This window comes from Scyliorhinus torazame, chromosome 20, assembly GCF_047496885.1.
Source record: "Scyliorhinus torazame isolate Kashiwa2021f chromosome 20, sScyTor2.1, whole genome shotgun sequence".
NCBI classification, from domain to species: Eukaryota; Metazoa; Chordata; class Chondrichthyes; order Carcharhiniformes; family Scyliorhinidae; genus Scyliorhinus; species Scyliorhinus torazame.
Window position 1 is genome coordinate 22,862,701 of NC_092726.1, and position 15,740 is coordinate 22,878,440.

Here is a 15,740-nt window from a genome sequence, read left to right on the forward strand (position 1 = left end):
GGGAGGGAACAGTTTTGGGCACCGTTGTAACAGCACCAACGTTGTGTGCTGACAATGAATGACTACTGTGTGTGTGTTTCTGCAGTATCCCCCTGGTATGAAACAGCAAGTGCTGATCCTCAACACGAAACTGCTGGGGCAGATTCAGCAGCCGTTGCTGCCTCACATCAATGTGCACCGCCCTGTGCAGGTACGTACTCGTGCTGCCGCCACCTGAATATTTACTGCCTCCTTCTCCAAAGCGTGTATTAATTTGAGCTAAAGAGTGCAGTTTGAAGCGGCGGATACTCCAGTCGCTTGTGCAAGCCGAGCTGCCACCCGAGCCTGATGGCCCCCTCCTTTTATCTCTTGCTGTGCCGTTAGAAGTTGATTCGTTTGTGCGGCGAGGACCTGGGATCGGAAACAGAGAAGGAGGAAGTGCAGTTCCTGACCACAGTCTGTGCGAAACTCAGCCAGGATCCCTACTTGGTCAATTTCTTCATTGAGGTAAGGACAGCTCCACACAGCAAACCGCGATGGTCTGTCGCGGCAAGCCTGCCTCGACCACTCCTTTCAGGCGTCGGGACCCGAAGGTCAGTTCGGCTCGCGACGCTGGATGCCCTTTGCATCGAGGGTTTAGCCCAAGTGACCACTTGGCGCGACGCGACGTTGCTCTGAATGCTCTCGTGTGCTCCCTCTTACAGGGGACGCTGCAGCACTGAGGGACATAGGTTCATTGAACCCTCTCCCTCCTGCGCTGTGCGCAGGATGACCTTCACAATGCATCCCTGTCCAGCAAAAAGCTGTTTGAACTTCATTGCGGGGCTGAACCTGCAAACAGCCCAAGACGCTGACAATCACGGGTACTGTGAGCCCAAATCGCCACTCCGCCTTTTCGATGTGATTTTCATCTCTCCGCCCCCCCCCCATCCCCCTCACAAGGACATTCAACCTCCTATTATTTTGATAAATTTCAGTGTTTTCTCTTCTTAAACGTGGGGCGGCCGCCGAGTTCGATCCCGGCCCCCGAGTTCGATCCCGGCCCCCGAGTTCGATCCCGGCCCCCGAGTTCGATCCCGGCCCCCGAGTTCGATCCCGGCCCCCGAGTTCGATCCCGGCCCCCGAGTTCGATCCCGGCCCCCGAGTTCGATCCCGGCCCCCGAGTTCGATCCCGGCCCCCGAGTTCGATCCCGGCCCCCGAGTTCGATCCCGGCCCCCGAGTTCGATCCCGGCCCCCGAGTTCGATCCCGGCCCCCGAGTTCGATCCCGGCCCCCGAGTTCGATCCCGGCCCCCGAGTTCGATCCCGGCCCCCGAGTTCGATCCCGGCCCCCGAGTTCGATCCCGGCCCCCGAGTTCGATCCCGGCCCCCGAGTTCGATCCCGGCCCCCGAGTTCGATCCCGGCCCCCGAGTTCGATCCCGGCCCCGTCTCACCGTCCGTGTGGAGTTTGCACATTCTCCCCGTGTCTGCGTGGGTCCCACCCCCACACAAGTCAAAAAGATGTGCAGGTTGGGTGGATTGGCCGCGCTAAATTGCCTCTTCATTGGAAAGAAAAGAATTGGGTACTCTAAATTTAATAAAAAGAAAGTGGTTTCAGAAACAGTGCAGGGAACAGTGACCCCAAGAGGCAGCAGCACCGTGCATCGACAGTTAAACTTCTCTGTGACGTTAACGCGGGCCGGAGATCTGGGTTCAGTTCCGATCTTGTCCGTGCGGAGTCTGCACGTCCTCCCCGTGTCTGCGTGGGTTTCCTCCGGGTGCTCCGGTTTCCTCCCACAGTCCACAGATGTGCAGGTTAAGTGGATTGGCCATGCTAAATTGCCCCTTAGTGTCCATGGGTGGGTTAAGTGGGGTTAGGAAGAGGGCCTTCTTAGGGTGCTCCGTCAGAGGGTCGGTGCTGACCTGATGGGCTGAATGGCCTCCTTCACTGTAATGATTCTATGATCGCTTGTGTTTTCAGAAGAAGGATTCCGCCGATTACGGAAGGTTATCGTCCTGCTCCTCTGAGAAGAACCGGGTTCAGCGAGACCAGGCCTTCGGGACAGAACCGCCAAGGTCGAGCTTGTCCCAGGGGGTCAGCCGGTCACAGCTCGACCCACCTCCTGCGACGTGCGCTCGCTCCACAAGCCGCAATCCCGAGGGGGAAGGCGGCCAGCGAGACAAGACCCTGCTCAGTGCTTTGCTGACCCTGACTGCAAGTGAGGTAGATCCAGCCTGGCTGTGTCCAGCAGGCATGAGGGGTGTGGGGACGCGCAAGGCGGGGAAGGAAGCGAGCGAGGGAGTGAGTTCGAGCGCTGGGCGCGGGATTGGGACCATTGGATGGAGAGTCAGCTCAGTTCAATTACTAACTTTGGTCAGAATTTAGTCTTTTTGGAATCATTCTGCAGGCTGTGATGCACCGCTCACCCCAGCAGACTGCAGTGAGGATAGAGCTGACTTAAATCTTCAGAAAAGTTACATTTCACCTCTGCTGCTCAACCCAGACGAAATTAATGTCAATTCTGTTCACCCAAATGACCAAAGGGTTTGAGAGGGGGCAAAATTTGAATAAATATTGCCACACAAACTAATAGTTGTTCCTGTAACATTCTCACTGTCTCGGGAGGCTGTGACGAGGAGCTGCGGCCTTTGAACTGGAGCTTGCACCAGGAAGCGATTTCAGGGGCAGCAGGGCGCCGCAGTGGTTAGCACCGTTGCCTCAAGGCGCCGAGGACCCGGGTTCGATCCCAGCCCCCGGTCACTGTCTGTGTGGAGTTTGCGCATTCTCCCCGTGTCTGCGTGCATATCACCCCCCCCCCACAACCCAAAAAGGATGTGCAGGTTGGGTGGACTGGCCACCTTAAATTCCCCCGTAATTGGGGAAAAATAATTGGGTACTCTAAATTTAATAAAAAAGAAAGTGAGTTCAGAAGCAGTGGAGAGAACAATGACCTCTCGAGGCTACCCCGCCGCGTGTCGACGGTTAAACTCTTGTTTTTTTTGGTGACTACATTAACAGCACGAGAAATAAGTGTTCACTTTAACCCCACATCCAACCTTTAAAAATACGGGCTCCGCTTTGATCAGTCTGATGAAGAATATTGAGAATCATGCACGATTTTCAGGGCAGAAACTTGGCCTTTGAACCCAACTTATCCCAGTCATGCCTCTTCACACCCTAGTACAATTCACCGTATCAGAATACCCTGCGGTTCCTTTCTCCCTCATGGGTTTGTCTTTCATTGCGAGAGGGATGGAGTTCAAGACGAGGGAGGTTATGCTGCAATTGTATAAGGTGTTGGTGAGGCCGCATCTGGAGTATTGTGTTCAGTTTTGGTCTCCTTACCTGAGAAAGTACGTACTGGCACTGGAGGGAGTGCAGAGGAGATTCACTAGGTTGATCCCAGAGTTGAGGGGATTAGATTATGACGAGAGGTTGAGTAGACCGGGACTGTACTCATTGGAGTTTAGAAGGATGCGGGGGGATCTTATTGAGACATATAAAATTATGAAGGGAATAGATAGGATAGATGCGGGCAGGTTGTTTCCACTGGTCGGGGAAAGCAGAACTAGGGGGCATAGCCTCAAAATAAGGGGAAGTAGATTTAGGACCGAGTTTAGGAGGAACTTCTTCACCCAAAGGGTTGTGAGTCTCTGGAATTCCTTGCCCAGTGAAGCAGTTGAGGCTCCTTCTTTAAACGTTTTTAAGAAAAAGATAGATGCCTTTCTAAAGAATAAAGGGATTCGGGGATATGGTGTACGGGCCGGAGAGTGGAGCTGAGTCCACAAAGATCAGCCATGATCTCATTAAATGGCGGAGCAGGCTCGAGGGGCCAAGATGGCCGACTCCTGCTCCTAGCTCTTATGTTTATGCAGCTTTCCTTCAGGGCATCCATACTTTTCATTTCTGCGTGCGAGCTCCACATTCTCACCGGATACCATACTAAAATAAGGCAGCTGAATCCAGGCCTTGTGTGTTAAGACCATAAGACACAGGAGCAGAATTAGGCCACTCGGCCCATCGAGTCTGCTCCGCCATTCAATCATGGCTGATATTTTTCTCATCCCCATTCTCCTGCCTTCTCCCCATAACCCCTGATCCCCTTATTAATCAAGAACCTATCTGTCTCTGTCTTAAAGACACTCAGTGATTTGGCCTCCACAGACTTCTGCGGCAAAGAGTTCCACAGATTCACCACCCTCTGGCTGAAGAAATCCCTCCTCATCTCTGTTTTACAGGATCGTCCCTTCAGTCTGAGGCTGTGCCCTCAGGTTCTAGTTTTTCCGACAAGTGGGAACATCCTCTCCACGTCCACTCTATCCAGGCCTCGCAGTATCTTGTACGTTTCAATAAGATCCCCCCCCTCATCCTTCTAAACTCCAACGAGTACAGACCCAGAGTCCTCAACCGCTCCTCATACGACAAGCTCTTCATTCCAGGGATCATTCTTGTGAACCTCCTCTGGACCCTTTCCAAGGCCGGCTCATCCTTGCTTCGATACGGGGCCCAAAACTGCTCACAATAAAGAGGGTTCTCTTGAATTTCTGATTGGACTTATTGGTAGTTATCTTAACTTGTCCCACATCCTCCAAACCCGTCACAATTGTCAAGACCTCGATCCAGCTGCCTTATTTTTCTTGTGTAAAGAGCCCCTGGTCAGTTCAACCTTTCCTGATAGTTCTAACCAGCTACGACCCCCTCAGGGGCCATACCCTATATTGTATATGATTACCCTCCGACACCTTGGAGTACAAACACCCCCCTATGCGATTGTGAGGAGCGAAACCTCCCGCGTAATTGGGACCTGGGAGCAGTTTGGGGAGGGTGACTGTGGGGTGAGAAGTAGTGCAATTGTAGTATTCTGAGGAGAGTAAATAAAGCTCGTCGTTATCCTGCCCACCTGGTGTCGTATGGAGTCCTCACCTTTGTCTATCACACAACCTCTCCGTTCTGGTATCATTCCAGCAAATCTTTTCAGTGCCTCTATATCCTTTTTATAGTGTGGAGACTGGAGCTGTGCATGTGGGGCCTAACCAAGGTCCAAGGCAAGAAGGAAATGTTGGCGTGGCCTGAGTCACCCGCCCGCTGGAATGTCCTGAAAACAGGAATGGGGTGCGCTGTAGATACACCTTTTATCACCGGGGACCTGGTTTAGCTCGGTGGGCTAGACAACTGGTTGGTGATGCAGAGCGAGGCCAGCATCGCGGGTTCAATTCCCGTATGGGCTGAGGATATCCATGAAGGCCCGGCCTTCTAAACCTCGCACCTCGCCTGAGGTGTGGTGATCCTCAGGTTAAATCACCACCAGTCAGCTCTCCCCCCCCCTCAAAGGGGCAGCTTATGGTCATCTGGGACCATGGCCACTTTACTATAATGTGGATACACCCAAATTTTGGCTGATACTTTCTGTGATTGTTTTTATATTTCTATTATAAATGCCGTGTTAACCGCTAACGGTTTTTGCCATCATGGCGTGCTGTCTTCCTCTGCCAGGGTTGGCGAGAAGGATGTCATACGTGTCACCTGGTTATCTGGGCGTTAGTGGTTAGAAATGTGGGAAAGGGGTCTATAATGGTACAAGACTGCACGTGTAAGATTTCAGATATGTTCTTGACGTTCTTCTCTGTATTTAGAAAACTCAGTTTGCACTGAAGGCCTGTGAAGGTTTGCTCCTCTTGGCCAGGTTACCAGAGGAGGTGGCAGCACGGTACATGTTGGAAAGCACGGCGCTGTGTCGCACACTTTCCGACAGACTGTCTGATCTCTGCAAACTGATACCGGACTCCATCGAGCCTGGACAAGTTGAGTTGCTGGGAAGAGTAAACTGGCGGTACGCAGGGTTAATTCCGTTCACGAATTGTGTGTGTGTGTGTGTGAGAGGGTGTGGGGGGGGGGGGGGGGGGGGGGGGGGGGCGCGGGGAAGAAATAGAAAAAGTTCCATGTGCTGAGCTCCTTTTCTGAGAGTATCGAGATTTCTCAAAGCGCCTCACATGCAGAATTAGTTGTGACATAAAAGTGGAAAATGCTGGGGAAACTCATCATCTGTTGACAGAACCACAAGCGGCAAGGTGGCACAGTGGTTAGCACTGTTGCTTCACAGCGGCAGGGTCCCAGGTTCGATTCCCGGCTTGCGTCACTGTCTGCGCGGAGTCTGCACGTCCTCCCCCGTGTCTGCGTGGGTTTCCTCCGGATGCTCCGGTTTCCTCCCACAGTCCAAAGATGTGCAGGTTAGGTGGATTGGCCGTGATCAATTGCCCTTGGTGTCCAAAATTGCCCTTAGTGTTGGGTGGGGTTACTGGGTTATGGTGGAAGTGTTGACCTTGGGTAGGGTGCTCTTTCCAAGAGCCGGTGCAGACTCGATGGGCCGAACGGCCTCCTTCTGCACTATAAATTCTATGAGTCTGCACGTTCTCCCCGTGTCTGCGTGGGTTTCCTCCCACAAGTCCCGAAAGACGTGCTTGTTGGGTGAATTGGACATTCTGAATTCTCCCTCTGTGTACCCGAACAGGCGCCGGAATGTGGCGACGAGGGGATTTTCACAGTAACCTCATTGCAGTGTTACTGTAAGCCGACTTGTGACAATAAAGATGATTATTATTAAATGGCCTCCCACCGTGCCATCAGTTGATCTGATGCGATCGTGAATCTGGTCTGGCGAGGGTTCTGTTGTGCTGAACTCTGGTTTGCTCTGCGCCCACAGGTCGCACTATGCTGCCAGCCGTGTGGAAGATGCCGACTCGTTTCCTGGTAAAGGGGCTGCGATGTCTTTCTTCTCCTGGCTGGACTACTGTGATCAGCTGGTGAAGGAAGCCCATGAGGTAGGTGCCTGTCGCCAGGTGCCCGGGTGCGGGGCGGGGCGTTTCCAGCTTGCACATACACGAGGTGAGGGATGAGTGGGATTGTACAGTGCAGAGAGCCAATGGACTAAAGATTGCGGTTGCATCAGGGTTTAATGCAGTGGGGGAAACAACCAACGGTGCATCGGCACTCTCCTGTCGTGATGTGTGCGGAGAGTCAGGCGATGCATTTACAACACGGTGTGACAGACAGCGATTAGGTTGGAAAGAACCGGCCTTCTGAGTTTGAAATGATGATGTTTCTCCGAGAATCAATGGGGCGGCACAGTGGTTAGCACTGCTGCCTCACAGCGCCAGGGTCCCAGGTTCAGTTCCAGTCTCGGGTGTCTGACTGGATTGGCCGTGCTAAATTTGTCCCTTGGTGTCCAAGGATGTGCTGGTTGGGTGTTGTCACGGGGAATAGGGTAGGGGACTGGGCCAGGTTGTGTGCTCTTTCGGAGGGCCGGTGCAGACCCGGTGGGCCGAATGGCCAACTGCACTGGAGGGATTCCATGAAGCTCCACAGCAGTTTGGAAAATAAGCAGAAATTGACCACTTCCCCCGTTGCAAAGTCTGGAGTTTTTCGGCAGAAGACATAGGAGCAGAATTAGGCCATTCGGCCCATCGAGTCTGCTCCACCATTCAATCATGGCTGATATTTTTCTCATCCCCATTCTCCTGCCTTCTCCCCATAACCCCTGACCCCCTTATTAATCAAGAACCTCTCTATCTCTGTCTTAAAGACACTCAGTGATTTGGCCTCCACAGCCTTCTGCGGCAAAGAGTTCCACAGATTCACCACCCTCTGGCTGAAGAAATTCCTCCTCATCTCAGTTTTAAAGGATCGTCCCTTCAGTCTGAGGCTGTGCCCTCGGGTTCTAGTTTCTCCGACAAGTGGAAACATCCTCTCCACGTCCCCTCTATCCAGGCCTCGCAGTATCCTGTAAGCTTCAATAAGATCCCCCCTCATCCTTCGAAACTCCAACGAGTACAGACCCAGAGTCTTCAACCGTTCCTCATATGGCAAGCTCTTCATAATAATAATAACCTTTTATTGTCACAAGTATGAAGTCACTGTGAAAAGCCCCTAGTCGCCACATTCCGGCGCCTGTTCAGGGAGGCCGGTATGGGAATTGAACCCGCGCTGGTGGCCTTGTTCGGCGTCACAAACTAGCTGCCTAGCCCACTGAGCTAAGCCAGTCCATTCTCGTGAACCTCCTCCGGACCCCTTTCCAAGGCCAGCACATCCTTCCTTAGATACGGGGCCCAAAACTGTTCACAATACTCCAAATGGGGTCTGACCAGAGCCGTATACAGCCTCAGAAGCACATCCCTGCTCTTGTATTCTAGCCCTCTCCGAGAAGCTGCACATTCTCGTTCAAGTCTGGAGCTTCCTTCGAGAGAAAGGAGGCGATCTCAGCAGGTTTTGCCCCGGGGCTGTCGCACCCATTTCTCACTGGCTTTTGCTGCTGATAAATGGCTGCTGCAGCCGTTCCAGGCTGTGATTTACTGAGGTACAGGGGGGTGGGACCCTGACTGACAGACGCTGTGTTGTGTTATACGTGATGGCAGCCTATTTCCAGGATCAGTCAGTAAAACATCCACTCCCTCTTCCAATTCCACCCCCAGGTAACTGCTGCTGCTGTGGCCCAGGAAATCAGGAGGCGTTTCTTTGTCAAAGTCTTGGAGCCACGGCTCTTACAGGTGTAAGTAGTTGCTTCTTCCTCTTTTGAGTGAAAAACGTGAGCCCTGCGACAATTGATAAGCCTTTCTACCTGCCGTGAGGAACCGCAGCCCATCAGGCACATGAGTGACATTCAGCAAAAGGTGCTACCTCTCAGCCTTGTCATCAGAACGGGCCTTGTCCCTCTCCCCCGCCTTACTTCGCTCCCTCCATCATTACGTCTGTCCCACTGAACAGGTTTGGGAGGTGCGAGTTGCTGCAGTGCATCTTGTAGACGGTACACGCGGCTGCCACTGTGCGTCGGTGGTGGAGGGAGTGAATGTTTGTGGGTGGGGTGCTGATCAAGCGGGGCTGCTTTATCCTGGATGGTGTTGTTATGGGCCAGGGTTTAGAGAACCCCAAAGTGTATCACGGAGTTCACCTGATCCACAACTTTTACTAGATTGTGGTATGGGGAGCACACGGCCCACTCTACAGGTGTGGGACAGCAGAAATGGAAAAGTATTTTTTTAAGCAAAACAATGTTTATTCTATGAACTCAAGTTAACCTTTTTAAAACATACAGTGAACATCTTAGCAACCATCAATTCAAATACAACCCCCAAAGAATACAACACTCTGTAATCCTTAATAACTTCCCAAACAACATCCAGAAGACAAAAGAAACACCTTTTAACAGAAGCACATCAGGTTTACATTCACTACTGAAAACATTTATAATTCCGAATTCACCAAATGATCAAGAGATAGTCTTTTCATGGCAGAGAGATCAACAGTACACCCGCTTTGTCTGGCTTCAGCTCCAACACTGAAAACGAAACCAAAAAAACACAGACACACCCAAGCTTTTCTCAAAGTGAAACTAAAAAGCAGAGCCACAGCTCAGCTCCACCCACACTCTGACACCGCTGCAGTAACATGAGCAGCCAAACATTTCTTCAAGCGACATTCTCTTGACAGTGTCGAGCTTTTCGAGTGTTGTTGGAGCTGCACTCATCCAGGCAAGTGGAGAGTATTCCCTCACACTCCTGACTTGTGCCTTGTAGATGGTGGACAGGCTTTGGGGGAGTCAGGAGGTGAGTTACTCTCCACAGGATTCCCAGCCTCTGACCTGCTCTGGTAGCCACAGTATTTATATGGCTGGGTCCAGTTCAGTGTCTGGTCAATGGTAACCCCAAGATGCTGACAGTGTTCAGCAATGTTAATGCCATTGAATGTCAAGGGGCAACAGTTAGATCTTCTCTTGTAGGAGATAGTCATTGCCTGGCACTTGTGTAACTTGCCATTTATCAGGAGATGAGTTACTCACCGCAGCCTCTGAACTGTTGTTGTGGCCACAGTGTTTATATGGCTCGTCTAACTAATGGTAACTCCAAGATGTGGAAGCTCCAACATTTGTTGACTCGAAGATTTACTTGAGCAGAGAGCTAGATTTGTGCCGCTTTAATAAAGCTCTGCTCAGAGATTTATTGCATCCCCTGTTATTGCCCGTGATTGACCCTTGTACACTTTTCTTGCTCTCCACAGGTCCGAGGTCAGGATCCTCTCGTCCACGGAGCTGCTTATGGGGGTCGTGACTCACGTCACGTCACCCCGGTTGCTGGATGAACTTGTTCTCTTTTTGCTGGGAGAAGAGAGAGGGGGGGAGGTGCCTGCCCAACCAGCCTGTCACCCGCTGCGTTACCAGCTGATAGACCGCTGCAACCACCTGTCCGACGAGGTGAGGTTGCAGGTCAACCTGGGGAGAGGTCACAGGTCAATGCAGGGTGAGGCCACAGGTCAACCTGGGGAGAGGCCACAGGTCAATGCAGGGTGAGGCCACAGGTCAACCTGGAGAGAGGCCACAAGTCAACCTGGAGAGAGGTCACAGAGCAACATGGGAGAGGACGCAGGCCAACACGGGGAGAGGTCGCAGGTCAGTGCAGGGTGAGGCCACAGGTCAACCTGGGGAGAGGCCACAAGTCAATGCTGGGAGAGGTCACAGAGCAAAGACGCAGGCCAACACAGGGAGAGGACGCTAGGGAGAGGTCGCAGGTCAGTGCAGGGAGAAATGACAAATTATCATGGGGAGAGGTTGCATATCAACATGGAGAGAGGTCACAGATCAACAGAGGGAGAACTCGCATATCAACATGGAGAGGTCACAGGTCATAACGGTGAGAGGTCACAGGTCAACGTGGGGAGAGGTCGCAGGTCTATATGGGGAGAGGCTGCAGTTCAGCACAGGAAAGTCACGGGTCAACACGGAGAGGCCACAGGCAGTGCAGTTTAGCCAGCATGGAGAGGTCGCAGGTTAACACGGGACGAGGTTGTAGGTCAGTGCGGTTCAGCCAGCAGGGAGGGGGGCCACAGACAACTGGGGAGGCTACAGACCAGTGAATTGAGGTCAGCATGGTTGAAGCAATAGTTGCTAAATGCAGCTTCAGTCAGGATTAGTTGACAGCATTGCCATGTCTCGGCTAGTCGTTTGGGTCCCATCTCAGAGTTTGGGTTTGTAAATACACAAACTGATCGCTCGATATGCCAGAGGTGAGGCGAGAGTGACTGCCCTGGACATCAAGGCAGCGTTTGACCGAGTGTGGCATCAAGGAGCCCGAGCTAACCTGGAGTCAATGGGAATCAGGGAAACTCTCCGCTGGTTGGAGTCACTACCTGGCACAAAGGAAGATGGTTGTGGTTGTTGGAGGTTAATCATCTCAGCTCCAGGACATCACTGCAGGGGTTCCTCAGGGCAGTGTCCTAAGCCCAGCCATCTTCAGCTGCTTCATCAATGATCTCCCCTCCATCATAAGATCAGATGTTTGTGGATGACTGCACAATGTTCAGCACCATTCGCGACTACTCAGATTAGGAAGCAGTCCATGTCCAAATGCAGCAAGACCTGGACAATATCCAGGCTCGGGCTGACAAGTGGCAAGTTACATTCGCGCCACGCATCTCCGACAAGAGAGGATCTAACCATCGCCCCTTCACATTCAATGGCATTACCATCGCTGAATCCCCCACTGGGGGTCCTGGGGGTTACCATTGACCAGAAACTGAACTGGACCCAGCCATATAAATACTGTCGCTGGGAATCCTGCGGAGAGTAACTCACCTCCTGACTCCCCAAAGCCTGTCCACCATCTACAAGGCAAAGGCAGGAGTGTGAGGGAATACTCCCCACTTGCCTGGATGAGTGCAGCTCCCAACAACACTCAAGAAGCTCGACACCATCCAGGACAAAGCAGCCCCGCTTGATCGGCACCACACCCACAAACATTCACTCCCTCCATCACTGACGCACAGTGGCAGCCGTGTGTACCATCTACAAGATGCTCTGCAGCAACTCACCAAGGCTCCTTCGGCAACATTCCAAACCCACGACCTCTACCATCTAGAAGGACAAGAGCAGCAGATACCTGGGAACCCCACCACCTGGAGGTTCCCCTCCAAGTCACTCCCCATCCCGACTTGGAAATATATCGGCCGTTCCTTCACTGTCGCTGGGTCAAAATCCTGGAGCTCCCTCCCTAACAGCACTGTGGGTGTACCTACACCACACGGACTGCAGCAGCTCAAGAAGACGGCTCACAACCACTAACTGAAGGGCAACGAGGGATGGGCAATAAATGCTGGCCGAACCAGCGATGCCACATCCCGTAAGTGAATTTTAAAAAAACATGCATTTGCAGTTGTATGAGTGAGCATGCGTTCTGTTTTCTTGTAGATCAGTATGGCCACACTGAGATTCTTCGAACAGCTCCTCCAGAAACCTCAGGAACATATCATTTATAACCTGGTGCTCCGGAATCTAAGAGGCCGATGCTACATCGGAAACAGTACGGGACAAGAGGACAGAGCTGCAGAGAACGAACCCCTGGATGAGACGGAGTAAGAGATTCGGGTTAACTGTTGTCGACATTGCGCTGTAGATACAGTGACGGTGTGAAGGTTTGGCTGGCTTTTAACTGCTTTTCTTTTGCGAAGCTTGCTGGGTGTAAAGCAGGTGAACCACTTGTGTTTCTCACTCACTGCTTTGTCCTGTTCAAATCTCCGGCTGGAGCTATGGGAAGGGCTGTTAGTGCTGAATAATGACTCAAAGCTAAAATCGCCCGCTTGAGATAGATGAAAAAGGGGCAGCACGGCGGCGCAGTGGTTAGCACTGCTGCCTCTCGGCGCCGAGGCCCCGGGTTCGATCCCGGCTCTGGGTCACGGTCCGTGTGGAGTTTGCACATTCTCCCCGTGTTTGTGCGGGTTTCGCCCCCACAACCCAAAGATGTGCAGGGTAGGTGGACTGGCCACGCTAAATTCCCCCTTAATTGGAAAAAATGATTTGGGTACTCTAAATTTATTTTTAAAAAGAGATAGATGAAAATTAACAGGAGTTTTTATATAAACTTTATCAAAGGTTTTGTGGTGGATATCAAGGAGGTCGCATGCAATCAAGAAGCTTGGCGATGACAGGCCAACCCTTGACTGAATGCGTTCAGGTGTCAGATTGCTGACTTTAGTTGCGTTGCGTCTCCTGCGTCGTAAGGTTTGGCGTGTCAGCCCAAAGCCAACAGTGACATGAGCCATCAGATTTGTGACGAGACACTGATTTCTCAAATGGGCTGGGACATTTTTATTTTGTTCATTTCGGTAGCACAAGTGGATAGCACTGGGGCTTCACTGCGCCAGGGTCCCAGGTTCGATTCCCCGCTGGGTCACTGTCTGTGCGGAGTCTGCACGTGGTCTGTGTGGGTTTCGTCCGGGGGCTCCGGTTTCCTCCCACAGCCCAAAGACGTGCAGGTTAGGTGGATTGGCCAAGCTAAATTGCCCTTAGTGTCCAAAAAGGTTTAGGAGGGGTTATTGGGTTACGGGGATAGGGTGGAAGTGAGGACTATTTTAGAAGGTACGGAATAACCAAGCACACGGCTGTGGGTCTGGACTCACGTCAGACGGGGGGGAAAGGCAAATTTCCTTCCCTTCGGGATGTTAGTGAACCAGATGGGTTTTTATGACCACCCAGTGGTGCCAACACTAAGACGATCTTGCTTCATCGAGCCAGAAACAGAACGATCTAATCTCCATTTGTTTCCCTCCTTCAGCGAATTGGAAGAGGATCCTTTCTTCACAGATATTTACACAGGGAGCAGATTCCCAGCTTCTGATTGGCTCGTTCCACCAGTAGCAACGCAGGAGGCAACAAAGGCTGATGGGAAACCAGAGGTTAACAGGATAGTCAACAGGTGAGTGTCGTATCTCAGCTGTGTATTATCGATGAGTGTTGTATCTCAGCTTTGTATTATCGATGGGTGAGCGTCGTATCTCAGCTGTGTATTATCGATGGGTGTCGTGTCTCAGCTGTGTATTATCGATGGCTGTCATGTCTCAGCTGTGTATTATCGATGGGTGAGTGTTGTATCGCAGCTGTGTATTATCGATGGATGTCGTATCTCAGCTTTGTATTATCGATGGGTGAGTGTCGTATCTCAGCTTTGTATTATCGATGGGTGAGTGTTGTATCTCAGCTTTGTATTATCAATGGGTGAGTGTCGTATCTCAGCTTTGTATTATTGATGGGTGAGTGTCGTATCTCAGCTATATTATCGATGGGTGAGTGTCGTATCTCAGCTTTGTATTATTGATGGGTGAGTGTCGTATCTCAGCTGTGTATTATCGATGGGTGAGTGTTGTATCTCAGCTTTGTATTATCGATGGGTGAGTGTCGCATCTCAGCTTTGTATTATCGATGGGTGTCGTATCTCAGCTGTGTATTATCGATGGATGTCGTATCTCAGCTTTGTATTATCGATGGGTGAGTGTCGTAGCTCAGCTGTGTATTATCGATGGGTGTCGTATCTCAGTTTTGTATTATCGATGGGTGAGTGTCGTGGCTCAGCTGTGTATTATCGATGGGTGAGTGTCGTATCTCAGCTGTATTATCGATGGGTGAGTGTCGTATCTCAGCTGTGTATTATCGATGGGTGTCGTATCTCAGCTGTGTATTATCGATGGGTGAGTGTCGTGGCTCAGCTGTGTATTATCGATGGGTGTTGTTTCTCAGCTGTGTATTATCGATGGGTGAGTGTCGTGGCTCAGCTGTGTATTATCGATGGGTGAGTGTCGTATCTCAGCTGTGTATTATCGATGGGTGTTGTTTCTCAGCTTTGTATTATCGATGGGTGAGTGTCGTATCTCAGCTGTGTATTATCGATGGATGTCGTATCTCAGCTTTGTATTATCGATGGGTGAGTGTCGTAGCTCAGCTGTGTATTATCGATGGGTGTCGTATCTCAGCTGTGTATTATCGATGGGTGAGTGTCGTGGCTCAGCTGTGTATTATCGATGGGTGTCATGTCTCAGCTGTGTATTATCGATGGATGTCGTATCTCAGCTTTGTATTATCGATGGGTGAGTGTCGTAGCTCAGCTGTGTATTATCGATGGGTGAGTGTTGTATCTCAGCTTTGTATTATCGATGAGTTTTGTATCTCAGCTGTGTATTATCTATTGGGTGAGTGTCGTGGCTCAGCTGTGTATTATCAATGGGTGTCGTATCTCAGCTGTGTATTATCGATGGATGTCGTATCTCAGTTTTGAATTATCGATGGGTGAGTGTCGTATCTCAGCTGTGTATTATCGATGGGTGAGTGTCGTATCTCAGCTGTGTATTATCGATGGGTGAGTGTCGTATCTCAGCTGTGTATTATCGATGGGTGAGTGTCGTATCTCAGCTGTGTATTATCGATGGGTGAGTGTTGTATCTCAGCTTTGTATTATTGATGGGTGTGTGTCGCATGTCAGCTTTGTATTATCGATGGGTGTCGTATCGCAGCTGTGTATGATCGATGGATGTCGTATCTCAGCTTTGTATTATCGATGGGTGAGTGTCGTAGCTCAGCTGTGTATTATCGATGGGTGAGTGTCGTAGCTCAGCTGTGTATTATCGATGGGTGTCGTATCTCAGTTTTGTATTATCGATGGGTGAGTGTCGTGGCTCAGCTGTGTATTATCGATGGGTGAGTGTCGTATCTCAGCTGTATTATCGATGGGTGAGTGTCGTATCTCAGCTTTGTATTATTGATGGATGTCGTATCTCAGTTTTGTATTATCGATGGGTGAGTGTCGTGGCTCAGCTGTGTATTATCGATGGGTGTTGTTTCTCAGCTGTGTATTATCGATGGGTGAGTGTCGTGGCTCAGCTGTGTATTATCGATGGGTGAGTGTCGTATCTCAGCTGTGTATTATCGATGGGTGTCGTATCTCAGCTGTGTATTATCGATGGGTGTCGCATC

The 15,740-nt window shown here is 51.1% G+C and overlaps 1 protein-coding gene across 1 annotated transcript in view; it reads left to right on the forward strand.

Moving 5' to 3' along the window:
- The first annotated feature begins 51 nt into the window (after positions 1-51).
- LOC140396960 (FHF complex subunit HOOK interacting protein 2A-like) overlaps positions 52-15,740 on the forward strand; it is a 52,724-nt gene continuing 37,035 nt past the window's right edge. Inside the window, exons 1-9 of the mRNA XM_072485944.1 lie at positions 52-190; positions 364-486; positions 1,940-2,182; positions 5,593-5,789; positions 6,660-6,777; positions 8,425-8,501; positions 10,007-10,199; positions 12,189-12,352; positions 13,552-13,692. Of these exons, the coding sequence (XP_072342045.1) occupies positions 59-190; positions 364-486; positions 1,940-2,182; positions 5,593-5,789; positions 6,660-6,777; positions 8,425-8,501; positions 10,007-10,199; positions 12,189-12,352; positions 13,552-13,692 (1,388 nt within the window). The 5' untranslated portion in view covers positions 52-58. The remainder of the gene's footprint in view (positions 191-363; positions 487-1,939; positions 2,183-5,592; positions 5,790-6,659; positions 6,778-8,424; positions 8,502-10,006; positions 10,200-12,188; positions 12,353-13,551; positions 13,693-15,740) is intronic.